The sequence below is a fragment of the Tetrao urogallus genome (assembly GCF_951394365.1).
Source record: "Tetrao urogallus genome assembly, chromosome: 13".
NCBI lineage: Eukaryota > Metazoa > Chordata > Aves > Galliformes > Phasianidae > Tetrao > Tetrao urogallus.
Genome location: NC_136826.1, coordinates 10,454,937 through 10,469,887, shown reverse-complemented (window position 1 = coordinate 10,469,887; position 14,951 = coordinate 10,454,937). Strand labels below are relative to the sequence as shown.

The window sequence follows — 14,951 nt, the reverse complement described above, 5'->3', positions numbered from 1 at the left end:
AAATTCATCATAGAACACTATTCAAACAATTATGTCTCTTTAAAGACAGTCCTGAATTTTCTCTGACTTTACATCTTTCAGAGCCAACAGCACACCATCTAACAAAGAATGGCAGACATTTAGGGCTGTTGTAGCACTTATACTACAACTTGTAAATCCAGTTAATTTGAAAATGTTAAAGAAATTAAGCCTACCGTGAGTGGGTGTTTTTTCTCTTCTCCGCACCCCTGCAGCTCTGCTTCTCTCATATTCAGAGCCTACAGGGTGGCCTTCACCTTCAATTAACGTGTAGTATTTACCACTTTCATGCTCAAGAAAATAATTTGGAGACTCAGAGCCTTTCATTGCAGATTTTCCAAATTTGCTGATGTCATCACAAGACATTATGCCAATTTCATCCCTAAAAATAGTAAACCAGAAGATCATGAGGAAATAAACCATTTCATGAAAAACCTAAAGCATACCAACTATCTATCATAAGTTCTAAAAATGACAATTGAGTGGTAATTGAATTGCTGTGTGTGAGAGCTTTCATAAAAGTGACACAATTCAATTTCAACAAATGCAAATTAATAAAATCATTAGATTCCGTTCTAACTGCAATAGAAACATAACTAACCAAGAGTTTTCTTGCATTTGAAAGGGAGAATCAGTAATTGCTGCAATATGAGGTGACAAGGATTTCCCTTGAAGAAATGCATGCTTTCAAATAAGCTGCTAGTCACATGAGTAAATAAGACTAAGGGATGAAAAACTTCTTTAAATGCTTTTCTACTTGAGAAAACCAGCTTTTGCTCAACTTGTATCTACCCAAATCAAAGTTAAAAGTGTCTCAAAAAATGATATGCTGTCTAAGGTATTTCCAGTTCATAATTTCACTAAATATCTCGATGAATTATTTTCCCACTTTTACTAATCTAGTGAAATTAAAGTGTAAAACTTTATTTTTCAAGAGCTCAGATTCATTAGGAGTTAAATACCTGGGGCCATAAAGTCCTGACATTGGAGAAAGAATGTAAACATCCTGCAGTGCTGAGTTTTCCATTTTGGAGGACATGCCCATTGTACTTGTTGGTGTTGTGGAACTGCTTGTTGGGCTGGTTGGAATTACAGGCTGCCAATAAAAACAACAAAAAAACAACAACAACAAAAAATCAGAAATACATGAATAATAAATGAATGTTTTCTATGATTCAAGCAACATTAAGCCAACATCACACCTTCATTTTGAATTAGCCATTTTTAGATTAATGACGATTCTTATAAAAAGATGCCCATGGAAACACTGCTTCAGCAAAATGTTCAATGCTATTTATAAAATAATAAAAGACCATTAAAGAAATCAAATTAAAATGTATCTCATGGAAAAATCTGAGATTCGAAATCAAACTATGATTTTTAACCAAAACAAAAAAATCAGTTGAGGAGAAAATGACATACACTATTAAAATACTTTATATTAGACTAGCTGAAATCTGGAAACCTTTCAGTGAACGAAAGCACTCAGAATAATAATATTGGTTTCTACAGATTTATTCTCAACAATTGCTTATTATTTTTCACTGAAATCATAGCTGTGATGCATGTATCACAAAGATAAAAAATAGGTTCTATACTGTCTACTGTCAATTAATCTAAGCAGTAAATGTGCACACCATATATATTTAAAGTATTACTAAAATTTGAGGATTTTTTAGGATTTTATTTTTTTTATTTTTAGTTGATGACTTTTTTACCCAAACATCATATGGATGTCTGAGTCAATGGATGTAAGGACTACTAAATAAATATTCAATGCAAAAACATATTCACAAAATCTTTTTCAGTCAATGTGCAGTCTGGTATTTTCATTCAAGAAATAGGAATTATTTTATGTAGTATTATTAATCAGATAACGTATATGAAAAATTCAATTCAAATACAAAATTGTGCTTAAATAGTCACAGCTAGTTTTCTATCATGAAAACTATGAAGATTAATGGTAATATTTTTCTGAACAGAAAGCTTTCTTTCTTCCAGAGATAAACACTGAAAATATATTTATGTCATTCAATAAGCATAAGCTGTTTTAAATAGCAGCAAAGAATAGTCTTCCATGAGAAAATCAGCCTGCATACAGGTCCAAATCATTGTCTTCTCTGCTTATTGTTAATTCTCTCTTATTTAATCAAATGTCTGGCTTTATCTTTCATTCCCAAAATACAAATAATTACAAAGTACCGCCAAAGACAAGCATCATTCGTGGCTACCTTTCCCATTCCTTGTCTGGAGATTATGGACTATTGCAATCTGCACTGTTAGCTACTGCATTTAGTTTACCATCACTATTTCACAGTTATGACATGGCAGTAGTAGTAAAGACACTAAACAGCAAACATTCTAGTAATCCTCAACTTACCTGCAGCTGGATACCTCGTTTTATATTATCACCATCAGAGACTGACAAGAAGAAAAGGCATAAAAGGCATTTCAGACTCAGAAAAGAAACTACCTGTACAAGTCTCGTGAGAGTAATTCCCAGAAAATTAGAACTTTCCTGTTCACTTTAACATTTTGTTTAGGGTGTTCTGTTTTATTTTTATTTTTTTATTTTTTTAACAATTCTGAACACTACCTGTTTCCTCTTTCTTTGGCAGCAAGAAAAGCAAGTTCTGTTTTTTTCCTCACGCGGTTTGTTTCCAAGGACACTAATGAATTGTACTGTGCTCTGAATTTTTTTCAACTGACTAAACTAGGTCATTTTAATAATAGCAAATATCATCACAGCCAGGGCTATCAATTAAAAAGACGTCCTCAACTTTTTAAATTTTCCATCTCAGGTCTAGATAAAATTCTTAAAATTATTTTGCTGACTCTGAGCATGTGTGCAAATGATTGCTTGACATAATGTGTAAGTCACTTGCAAGCAAAAAAAGTCCCAAGAAAAACATGTTTTGATTATAAAGAACTTCTGAAAGTAACACACCAGGTAACTGCTAGCTATTCATAATTTCTAACAAGAACAGCTCATTATAAGTAGGATAATTAAGTAATGCTTAAATACCAGAATGAAAATGAAACACAAATTTGACCCTCATCAGAAATAAACAATTGCTTGCCAAATGGAAAAATTCAAACTGTTTTGGAAACAAATACATTGCTATGACTTTGAGTGTGTTTTGCAAATATTGGGAATAATTATTTACAGTATCTGTTTCAAAGTGCTGTTCAAAACAATAAACACATGGCCACAGTGCATCCTGCAAAAAAAAAAAAAAAAAAAAAAAAAAAAAGCAGGACAAGATCCAGAAACCTGGTGAAGCCCAGTAATACAGCAACAAGAGGCTTGAACATGGACATCCCTTACCTTTTGAGGGGATTTGATGATTAAGGATGGGGCACTGAGTCTCTGCTTTCTCCCTTGAAGGAATAAACTCAATCCCCAGAATTCCCCTGATGGGTGAATTCACAGAAAACACACAGGCGTCACTCTTCTATATGGATTGCCTGTGGTAAGGGAAAATTGGGCTTTGTAACTGTATCACCCTATGAATTCCTATAGCGTGTCATTTTTGTCAGAACAGATTCATTCATGCCAGCAGTATGGATAACTAATTGCTTATTGGACAAGCTGCTATTCAGAAAGGTGGGCTGTGCAACAGTAAGATGCTACTCCTCGTAAGTACGAAACAAAAGTCTTAATACTACTGCTACACCAGTACTTCTCATGTACTGGCAAATCAGCATGGCTATGCTGTGAAACAGCAAGTACATTCTCAGTATGTTCATGTCTTGTGGATTTATGCATTTTTGATAGTTGAAATATACAGCTTTTTTGATTTCCACATTCGTCTAAGCAGATGTTATTTCCCTTCTTTTGCTCTGTAAGTTTCTGTTCTCATGATGTTACAGAATTTATCTGCTGTATAAATTTTATTATGTATTTTTTATCTATTTAAGAACTGAAATTAGCTACTTAACTAGCATTATTTGGAAGATATTTATTAAGTCTCAGCGCATGGCATGCATTTTCTAATATGTAAGAATTATTAGAAAACTGTCAGTGTAGAAAAGCTTTATTACTCATATCACCAACCAGAAGATTCTATAGCTCAAGCAAAATATTAAAGTTTAATGTTCTGGGTCAAGTACATGTAACAGGAAGGATGATTCTCATTAGAAAATTTCTAGGAATAAAAAAAAAAATACAATAAAGCCTTGAACTGAATGAAATGGCTGCCATGCTCACTTTTTTATTAAAAAACAAAACAAGAAACACAAACAAACAGAACTCTATCTGTCATTGCAGACAAAAGAACCACTGAGAGGAAGGGTAACCAAAGAATTTAGAAAAGAAAACAGTTTCTGTATTGACTCATAATGCCAAATAGAGACAAAATAAGAAAAAATGGTATGACAGATGTTTCACTGAAAGATAACTGAAGCAGAACTTTTGTCTATTTTGAAGTCTACTGTATGAAGGGAAACTATACAGCTAAGAAATAGTACAGTTAGGTGGAAAAAAAAATTATGCCCATTCACAGATTCTGTATCACTAATGATTCATAAATTAACTTCTTGTTATTTTTTTTAACATAAGTATTGTGAAAAAAATTAAAACCTATATGTACGTTAAGCAGTCATAGAAAAGCTGACTTTAAAAAATTCCAGAGTATCAGATAACAAATGTTTTTTCAAACCTCTGAATTTTAAGTTCTTAAATCCTACCTCTGAAATTCTGTTGTGCATTTTTATAAGAATCATATCTTACATTTTAGCATTTTACAAAATAATTCAACACCTTTTTGAATCACACACATACTTCATGTAGCTATGTACAGGAGTGACTGTATGATTTCTTCTAAATAAATTTATTTGACAACTCTTCTAATTCTTCTAAAGAAATATATATATATAAATTTTATTAATATTTTAATTTAATTAATAAATAATTATATTATATAAAAATTGATAAATGATAAATATTTCAATTTAATTAATTTTTTATATATGTGTGTTTCATGATATATACATATATATATATCCCATCAAAGACTATGCCACATCTGTGACTTCAGAAAAAGGTTTGTCACTTTCTAGGTAACTGCCTAATTCCTTTAGGATCCTGCTTTCTGGTAGTTGGTGAAGGCAAGGGAAGGAAGGAAATGTTTGGCTCTGTTTTCATGAAAGATTTGGGTTCACTTTATACAAAGTATCTTTATTTCCTTTCTTCCCTTTTCAGCCAGTAAAGAAGAAAGGAAAACATAGAGGAAAAACAGGCAACTATTAGTGAAAGAAAATTTTTTAGCCAAAATCTGATCTGAAATTTGCTATTTAAACATCACAAATACTATGTTAGGATGGAAGAATGTTCTGCATGTACATGCATCGCAGGCTGTATTATGCTACCCTTTTTTTTGTCTGTGACTGTCTGACATTTGCTGGATCATTTACAGTCTTGATCTACTGTAACTCAGACTTTATTTTGTACACTGTCACATGGCCAGACATTCCATATCCTACATTCATGTAACTAGTTAGTTTTAACTGAAGTATAAAACCTTGTCTCTGCTGACTGTATTCCACTTATTTTTGAAAGCCTGTCAGATAGTTCCTTGATGCTCCAAGATCAAATTTAATCCAGAAGCAGGAGAAAGCATGAGAAAAACAAACAAATAAAACCAGAAGCCTCCCTACCAAATGAATAAATTAAAAGAATCTGGAGAGTCTAAAAAGTGCCAAAGTCAAAAAAAGGCAAGGACATCCTGCAGCCACGAACAGAGAGAGGGAAGTGAGATCATTGTTTTTCAGCAGCATCAAGCTGTTAGGTCAGCTGTCCAGGAAACCCAAGATGTAGTATCATCTTGAAATTAATTATGCTAGTTCCAAGTCATTAACAACAACAGTAATGACACTAGATCTAGGTGAGAAACTGGCAAAACCAAAAACTGCATTTGGAATTGTTTCTAGGTCCTAACACTTGAGATCATTTTTGTGGACTGAAGACCAAAGAAGACTACATGATGTTAAAGATCTTAAAGATTTTCAACATCTTATTACAAAGTCGACCGTAAAGAAATAACCCTGGGAATGTTTCCTGAGATGATTCATATATGTATTGAAATCTCTCATCATTATTCTCTGGTATGGAAGAACATCCTAGTCAAATGATAGTGGGTATCCATTATACCAGCCCTTTGTTCTTCAGGGGCTCTTGAGTTCCGAGTCATCAGAAGAGGACACAGAAAGTGAAAAAGTTGAAAATTCTACAGAAGAGTTGGGTGCACTTTAATATATCTGACTACCATGACAAAGGGTGATAACTTTTGTGGAAAATACCATGTTGTACACACAGCAAATATTAGTTTCACACTGATGTAGCTTCCTGAATTTGTGATACCGATGAATTACAATTCTTTAACGTAGCAACATAAAAAGGTTCTCTATGGAAGCAGTATTAAAATGCCTTTCATTGTCTCTGGAGACCTCATGTGAAATTCACAGACTGACACACAATCATATTGCGAGAGAAGGTCGTTAAACCTTTGCCCTACGGCGGGAAAATCTGAGGGGATTTCAGTCTCCTCTGAGTGTCACAATGTCCTTTTCCTCTCCCTCAGTAAAGGTAGTCATAGGGAAAGGAAAGGTGGCATGAAACAAAATGTCAGCATTCCTGAGCTGCAAAGGTTGCACAAATTGCTTACTTGAAGTAGCTGTATAGAATGTAGGTGCTTTGAAGCATGAGAGATACAATAAAAGGCAGCTGGGAAAAAAATTTGAAAGCACAGGTCTGAAGGGTTTGCTTTGTTTCATTCATGTAGAAATGATTTAGAAACACAATGTATCATGTGCACCAAGCAAACAACTCTGAACCTTCAATGTTAAAAAATACACAAACTTACTACAGAATATTATACATCATTAAAGAATGCAAGTTTTTGAGTTAGTAACTGTGCATATTTGACTTCTGGTTTGTTTTTTTTTTTTTTAAATTATGTTTCTACAAGATGTTGATTTTTTTTTTTCAATCTATATTAATTTCAAGAAATATATATGCAAAAATATCAGAGGATTCATTAGCATTGCTACCAGAAACAAACTGATGGGAAACGTAGACAGCAAGGACACTTTTCATGACACACAAGAGGACTCTGCCATTCTTGTTTAAAACCAGCTACTCTTAGACCGTGAAGAAATGAAAACAGAGACAGGCAATTGCTAGCCAGAGCACATTACTCACTCTTTGGCTGCCTAGCTTCTCAGTAACATTATCTGTAAATGAACTCCTGTTGTTCCCAACTTGAGGAAGAAAATGAGGAAAACAATCTCATTGACACATATAGCATTGCCACACAGACCTAGCACCCTACTTCAAAGGAATTGGGAATCCTTTTTAAAAGAGGATTTTGTTTCTTCATTGGAAAGAATGGTTCTAGATACTTTCCCTTCAATAGTGTGAAGGATTCACCATGGCACCAGAGCTGCAACAGCCTTCTTACCTGAAGTGCAAGAGGTTTCCATCTGACGTTCTTCAAAAGGGCAGGAGCAGAAACCAGGGTATTCTGAGGACGTTTTTTCAAGGTTAAAATCACACCATTTGGGTCTTCCCGCAATGCATTCACCAGGTTCTTTAACTGCCAGCCAACCTAAGAAAAAAAAATTCCATAACTGAGTTTTGAAAGCTTTCCATTTAGCTTTAGATGTGAAGAAAGGCTTCTATAGCTGAAATGGTCTATTACTTCCTGCTCTGCAAACACAAACAGTTTTTATAAAGTATATCTGGTTACTACTGTTGGACTGAAATGATGTTGGTGAAGTTGATGTTGGATGATGTGGGTGATTTCTGCTTTTTTTTTTTTTTAGGCTGATTTCTCAATAAAATAGCGTGTAAGTGAACACCATCTCCCTTTTAATAATTTGTAAGGTCACTGTATATTTTAAATCAAGATTGCAAGCAGAACTGATATTTCAAAAATAGGACGTGACAACTGCCAGAAAAGATTTCAGCAAATGATTTTTCAAACATTAACATTAATTTTCAAAATTAATACACTTCGGAGAGAAAGACAAGCAAAACTCATATTATAATATGTTCTGTTGACTGGGTAACCATTCCATGTATACTTTGCTCAAGAACAGACACAATATTAATGCATTCAGAGGTATCATTAATGGAAAACAGGGCAGAGAGAGAGAGGAAGGAAGAAGAGGAGATAGTTATTTTACAGCAGAGGGACATGGTGATGAGTCAATTGACAAAAACCACTGGTTTCCTTCCAAAATTTACTTGTTCCACTTCTTCCACTTTGTTCCACAAAACAAATTTTATTTTATTTCCAGCAAGCATCAGGAAAAAGAAAAAAAAAACAACTTTAAATACATACAATATTTCAATGTGACCATTCTAGGCAAATGCAGAGTTTTTTTCATGACTTTCAATACAAAAAACTTTGCATTCTCTGTTAGATGAGGACTAGCAGTTCTGGAATAATTTGTCTGGATCCTTAGTTGAAGCCCTCACTGTGGAGGAGGTAGACATGCTACGTTTTATCAACATACATAACAGCTTTTAGATCCTACCTGAAAATAAATTATCATTTACTTGATTCATCCACACAGAGACAGATGAATAATTCAAGTTACTATAAAGGGGAAACATAGATATAAAAAAGAACATCACTAAAACTGAAAATATTTTATATGTGCCTCTCATAAAAAGGTTATTTATAGACATTTATTGATATTCTTGATTATTTCAATATGAAATTATATAACCATGAAATGGTTGTACATGAAAAAAAATAACTGATTCATATGGGATTTTTTTTTTAAATGTTTTACAATAGCCTATCATCCTGAATGGGTAGAGAAGTTTTGAATAATATAAAAGAGTATATATCTATGCTTATGCTAAAACTAGTCTTACATTTACATGCTGATGATCACATTTTTCTCAGCTGTACAGGCACATGAGGAAAAAAAAAACATGCACCAAAATGCTCAAATTTATGAATTCAGAACAGAAAGTGAAATTCATCAAAATTCACATTTTTAAAAATTAAACCAGTAAAAAATTAAACCCTTCTTAGAGATAGTTACATATTTTCTTATTAAAATACTGGTTTAAATATGAGAATAAATTTGGCTCCATGAATTCTATAAATGTCTTCTAACATTTGCATTTTTGTCAATACTCTTCTGACCCTGCCTAGATAATCAGATGTCCCACAAGTTTTGAGCTTAACTTTACAAGTACATGCAAACATTCAGTGCCATTATATTTGCTATATAATTTTTGACTAAGCTTAACTGATAAGTTCACTATAACAGTTTTACCATCATTGCTTTATGATCAATAAAAATAATAGAAGAAGTATTAAAAAAAAATCAAGTATTCAGAATCAGTGCAGTCTACAGATATCATTATACTACATCAAATATGATTTATAATTACTTTCTTTTAGAGGAAGGCAGTAACTGATTATACATGAAGTTGGAGAGAAAATCATAAAAGCAATCATGAAGAGATCTCAGTTCAAATCCTCCTACAAGAGCCTAAGAGAAGACAGGCTAGAACTCTATTGTTTTTGTCTGATCTCAACAGTGGCCTGAAGCTAGGATCCCAAAAGTGAACACTTGTCTTGGAAAGAATTGCAATATGTGTCATAGTTCTAAAAAGGATATTAATAGCCTTTTAAAGTTCTATTTTTATTGTTGCTGGAAAATATCCTACAAATGCATTGGTCAAAGGAAAGAAAAAAATGAAAGTAATTTTAAAGAGGCCACAACTGAAAACAAATATATCAACTTCCATTCCACACAAACTAGATTACAAAATGACCACATATATGTATTTTTTACTTAGTTATAGAATTGAAAGTGAAATATTTTTTATTTTTATAGACGGCTGTAACTTTCAGTATGTTGTAACCATTAGAATCCCATGAGCTCCTTTTAGATAAGAATGATAAATAATTAAGTTAATGATAAATTATTCCAATGATAATCTTAATGACAAAACCATTAAATACAAAGATCTATTAAAGAACAGTCTGCAATCATTACTACTAGGCTATGATAAAATGCTCTTAGGAATTTGGACATGTTATTATTAATTGTATTACTAAAAATATCTTTGAGAAAATAGAAGTCATTACAGAGGATTAAAAATTCTTTGTTGAAAACCAGTCCTTCAGACAGAGTATGACATTTATTCTTAAACATTCTTTAATAGCAATTATCAACCTCTAACTGTGGTGAGATGTGGTCAGCAAAAGGGTATTTTGGTCCTTTAAGTTTTTAACCATTCAGTTAATCAGATTCTACAATATGGGTTAAGACATTTCACTCAGTACTGGAAGTTAAACTTAAGATTAACGAAGAAAGAAGAGAAAAAGACTAGCATGATGCTTTTTTTTTCCTGAATAAATGAAATTGGAGCAATTAGAACACCCACCACATGTAAGTCAACAAATTCAGCACATTATTATGCTCTATTTGTATGACATGGTAAAGCTCTAGTCACAGAGCAGTTCTCTACTACACATACTTACATAATGTAATACAATGTCCTATTTCTATGCATGTGCTCTCATGGTAAACCAGGCCTACAAAGTAGAGTGTGGAAAGTCCCATATGCCTGTAGTCCAGTCCAATACATACATTAACTTAATGTAAATGAAAATGGTAGCAGGTAGGCAGAAAATTAATTTCTTTTTTGTGATTTATTTTTAGGATTCCTCAATTAATATTTTTTATTGACTTGTACTTCTGCAGTGTGAAAAATTGGTTCTAGTGAAAAAATTTTGCACTACTGTTGTTTGTTTTAAAGTATTAATTTTGTCAACGGAAGTACAAGAAATATATTTAGTGGAAACTGGAATATACTGTAAATTTAAAACAACAGTTCAAAAATATCAGTCTTTATGATACTAAAATTCATTATCACGAGTCTAATGACATAAACATACACAATGCTGCAGTAATTTTGTGTATCTAAAGCTGATAATTTTACTACAGCTAGAACTGCATGAGTAGTATATTGAGAAAAACAGCTCAATCATTAACCTACATTCAACCAGTTTGTTTTCTAGTTTGTCTGCAATAACTTCTTTAGAGACTCCCAGTAGTGACTTTGCTCCTTCACAGTGCATTTGTGCATGAGTAAGCCTATGCATCTATTAAAAGGAACCGAAGAAACAACTGGACTGTTGAACACAGTGATGCTTATCAGGGGATTCCAGTTCAAGCAACAAGATTGAGACTCTAAAAACATTGAAAACTCACAAGGAGTACAAAAATACATAATGCATCTCACAGAAAGAAGGTAGATTAAACCTTCATCCATTTGTGAGTTGTGTGTATTGATGGCATAATTTGACAAGCTGCATAGTTTAACTAAAAGGGAATTTAAGACCTGCCTTGCTATGCATTTGATCAGGAAGCCAATTGTACAGAATAACATTTATGAAATATTTAGAACATATGACACCACTATTTAGAACACTGCTCACCACCTGCAAACAAGTAATTTTGTTTTGACTCCAGTAGGACCTAACCCCTACATGAACCAGGACAGATGTTTCCCCTCAAGGCTCTTTGAATACATAAGCAAACCCATCTGGATATTTACTTGAATCTTAGCAGCGTGACCTTTCTTCATATTTTCATTAAAAATAAATGTGTAAATAAATAAAAAGACCGCGTAAACTCAATTTTTTGTTAAGGAAAAAGACGTCTATTTGTATTTTAAATATATAATTCACTTTGCCTTACAATACTGCTTGGGCTAGGGGACTAATCAAGGGAAGCAGTTTTATTAATATGGATATCAGAAATTATTATTAGGCTGCTAGATCATGAGACTACTTTTTGTCACTAAATGGAAGCACTTCATAAACACTGGTGGCTGGTTTGCTCTCCTCATTTATTTCTTAACTGTAACTAACAGTAATTGATGGTGGAATTATAAACATTCTTCCTTTATCTTACGGAGTGATTTCATTAAGTAACAGAGAAACAATGAAAGGCAGAATTCTTAGAGTGATATGTGGACATTTCTTTACAAACCAGGTGACTTATTCTGGGGGTAGAAATCGTAAATCAAACACAAATAGAACAAACTGGTGCTACATGTACAGACATATCTCCACCCACAGTGAACTTCCATTAACACTCAAATTTACAATTCAATACACATACATCTGCAATATTAATTCAGTAAATATTTTAACATCAATAAGTTAGTGCTGAAATTTACCAAACTGTCGCATCTTAAAAAAAAAACCAAAAAACTGTTGGATCTTAATTTTGTTCCTCCTCATATAAAATATCCAGATTTGTGTGAAAGAGATTCAGAATGCAATCTATAGCAATAGGAATTTGGGCATTATACATCCAAACAGTGTTCATGTTGTTCTTGCTATTATCAAAGTATGCTCATTGACAGACAATGAGCAGTATGAAAGGGCAAAAGGGCATTAGGTTGCTGATCATGTATTTATGTAGCATCCTTCACTCCAGAGAATAACCTTATCAAGAATGAAAATGTATCAACATTACCTAATAATAATAGCTATTTAGAGATAACGTACCAAACACCTGCAGCAAACACAACAAAGCAAAGGCGTTGGAATAGAAAGAGCCTTTCCAGCTACTACATCCATTTGTTTCCTGTTCTATGTAGTTGTAGGCAACTATAAATTAGTCATTTTTATCAGTTCCTCAATCACCATCCTCAGAAGATCTCTTTCAGATTTTACCACACATCTACTTATAGTTGTTTATACGAATGTACGCTCTTCTACATCATAATTTTTTGCCTTAAACTGTTCCTTTCCTTTCCTGGCCTGTATAACCTCTACCTGTTAAGACAGAGGAGTTCTATTTTCTCTCAGACCTAGCTGGCTGGGTTAACCAAATTAAAGTCCTTAAAAATTTTAAATTAGAGAATCCCTTCATCTGAGACAGACAATACATTTTCTTTGCCTCCATTACATTTTTAAATGTTCATATGTAAATTCACCTTTGATGACTGCAAATGACCTGAACAGTATTTCAGACAAGATATTACCAATGTCAAGACAATGGCATTAAAACTCTATTTCCCCTGGAAACGTGTTCCTGATTAATTCCGAGTTCATCTTTGCCATTTTCAGTCACATCACCTCTGTGGCGATGAGTCGATTTGGGATTAATTACTACATTCTGACTTCTGGATTCTCGCCAGCTGCTCCTGAGTAACATTTAGCTTTCAACAAGAGTTACTAAAAGCATTATTATTGCTCTCTGTCCTATTAAATGACCTTCAAATTCTAATCTTCAAAAGAAGTTGTCAGTTTTCTGAAAACTCAGTTTTCCCTAGTTAATCTAATACTTTAGTGTACAAAAGTATATCAAATATTTTACAGATGGTCAGATAGTTAGATCAATATCTGTTTGAATCTGTAAGATTTCTGTCGTCTGAGAAATGATGAAAAGTAGGACATTAATCATTTATTCTTCATAAATGTATATTGTATTTCACCTAACAGCCCTTTTCTACATGTCTTTAGTTATCCTTTTCTCTGTAAATCCTTCCATAGCATTTGCTAATAAGTTTTCCTCTTTACATTTCCACAACATAAGAAGTTATTCCAAAGCAGAAAATTCATTAAAAACCTGTGCTCAGGAACTTGCAATTGGAGTGTCGTTGTCTTTAGCAAACTTAGATGCAGATTATTTGGCCTTAATTTATCAACTCTGCTTCCATTCTAAATAGGTATATATTTCTGTATTTTTTATGACTGGCTTTCTAATTGTCCTACATTTTATATTATTCATGTTAAGGAAAATGCAAAGAAATTAGTATTTCTCGGTATTAATTTTATCCTGTTTTCACTGCATGACAGTCCTAATCTTCTGATTGAAGAATCAGTTACCATCTATAAAAAAAAACTTTAAGGAAAGTTAAGACAAAATGAAATTTACCTTCTTTTATTTCAGCTAAGCAGCAGAATAGATAAATTTCAAGCAACTTAAGGTGCAATTATAATTTTTATAAACAAATAAAAGTACAGTGACATATAAATGACTTATGTTTAATTTTATTAAAAAGGGAAAATAGAAATTCTCAAGATAATGGCAGAATTAGTGCCTGTTATTACCGACAGATAAAAAAGAGTTAATGTATTTTAGAATATGTAATTTATTTTTTCAAGTCTCTTGTGCTGTTTTATTAAAATCTTATAAGCAAGAAGGATAAGCAGAAAAGCAAATAAGGAAATTGGATAATGATTAAGTGATCTTAACAGCTAGTGGTGAGTCGACTGATTTAATTAATTTCTTGCCTAAAGTACTATTATTTTTTCTTTGATCTTCATAACTGTATAATAGTGTTCTTTGGTTAGAGCAAATTCCACGTGGTAAATCTTTTATTTCTTACTCAACTGTTGCATTACATAACTTGTAAGCAGCTTTACTTTGATACTTCCTGAACTTGTTTCATTAAATTTTCATCCACACTGAAAAACCATTTGAAAAGTAAAGCAAGTTGCATTATTTTGTTAACGTGGTTAATATATTTGTTAATATAACTGATTTCAGGAAAAAAGTGAATTAATGTACCTACCTTTAGCAATCAGATATTTCTTTCTTAATTCAGATAAGCTCTATATAAAATGATTATATAAATTTTAAGTCACAAGAATTTTTTTGAGGACATACAGCCAAAATATTCCAGTCACACCAATCCCAAAATACTTAACTCCACACATGCAGCAATTCAATGGACTGACATTGTCAGCATGCTTAATCCTCTGCTATAGCTTTACAACCCCAGAGAAATGCTTCCAGGATTAGAAGTGCTGTTATCTGTGCTGACTCCACTGGAATGTAGGGACAGTATAACTATTTTCCACTCTACATCCTAAACCTATTTAAAAGCTTCTCTCTCAGATTCAAAATGGTTAGTGATTCCTTTCTACAAATGGACC

General features: G+C 32.7%; 1 protein-coding gene across 1 annotated transcript in view; it reads right to left on the bottom strand.

Annotated features, from left to right (window-relative positions):
• LOC306951526 (connector enhancer of kinase suppressor of ras 2-like) overlaps positions 1–14,951 on the bottom strand; it is a gene marked incomplete at both ends in the record, with an annotated part of 166,738 nt that overhangs the window by 50,778 nt on the left and 101,009 nt on the right. The window contains 3 exon segments of the mRNA XM_079542036.1: positions 195–400; positions 981–1,114; positions 7,479–7,625. Of these exon segments, the coding sequence (XP_079398162.1) occupies positions 195–400; positions 981–1,114; positions 7,479–7,625 (487 nt within the window).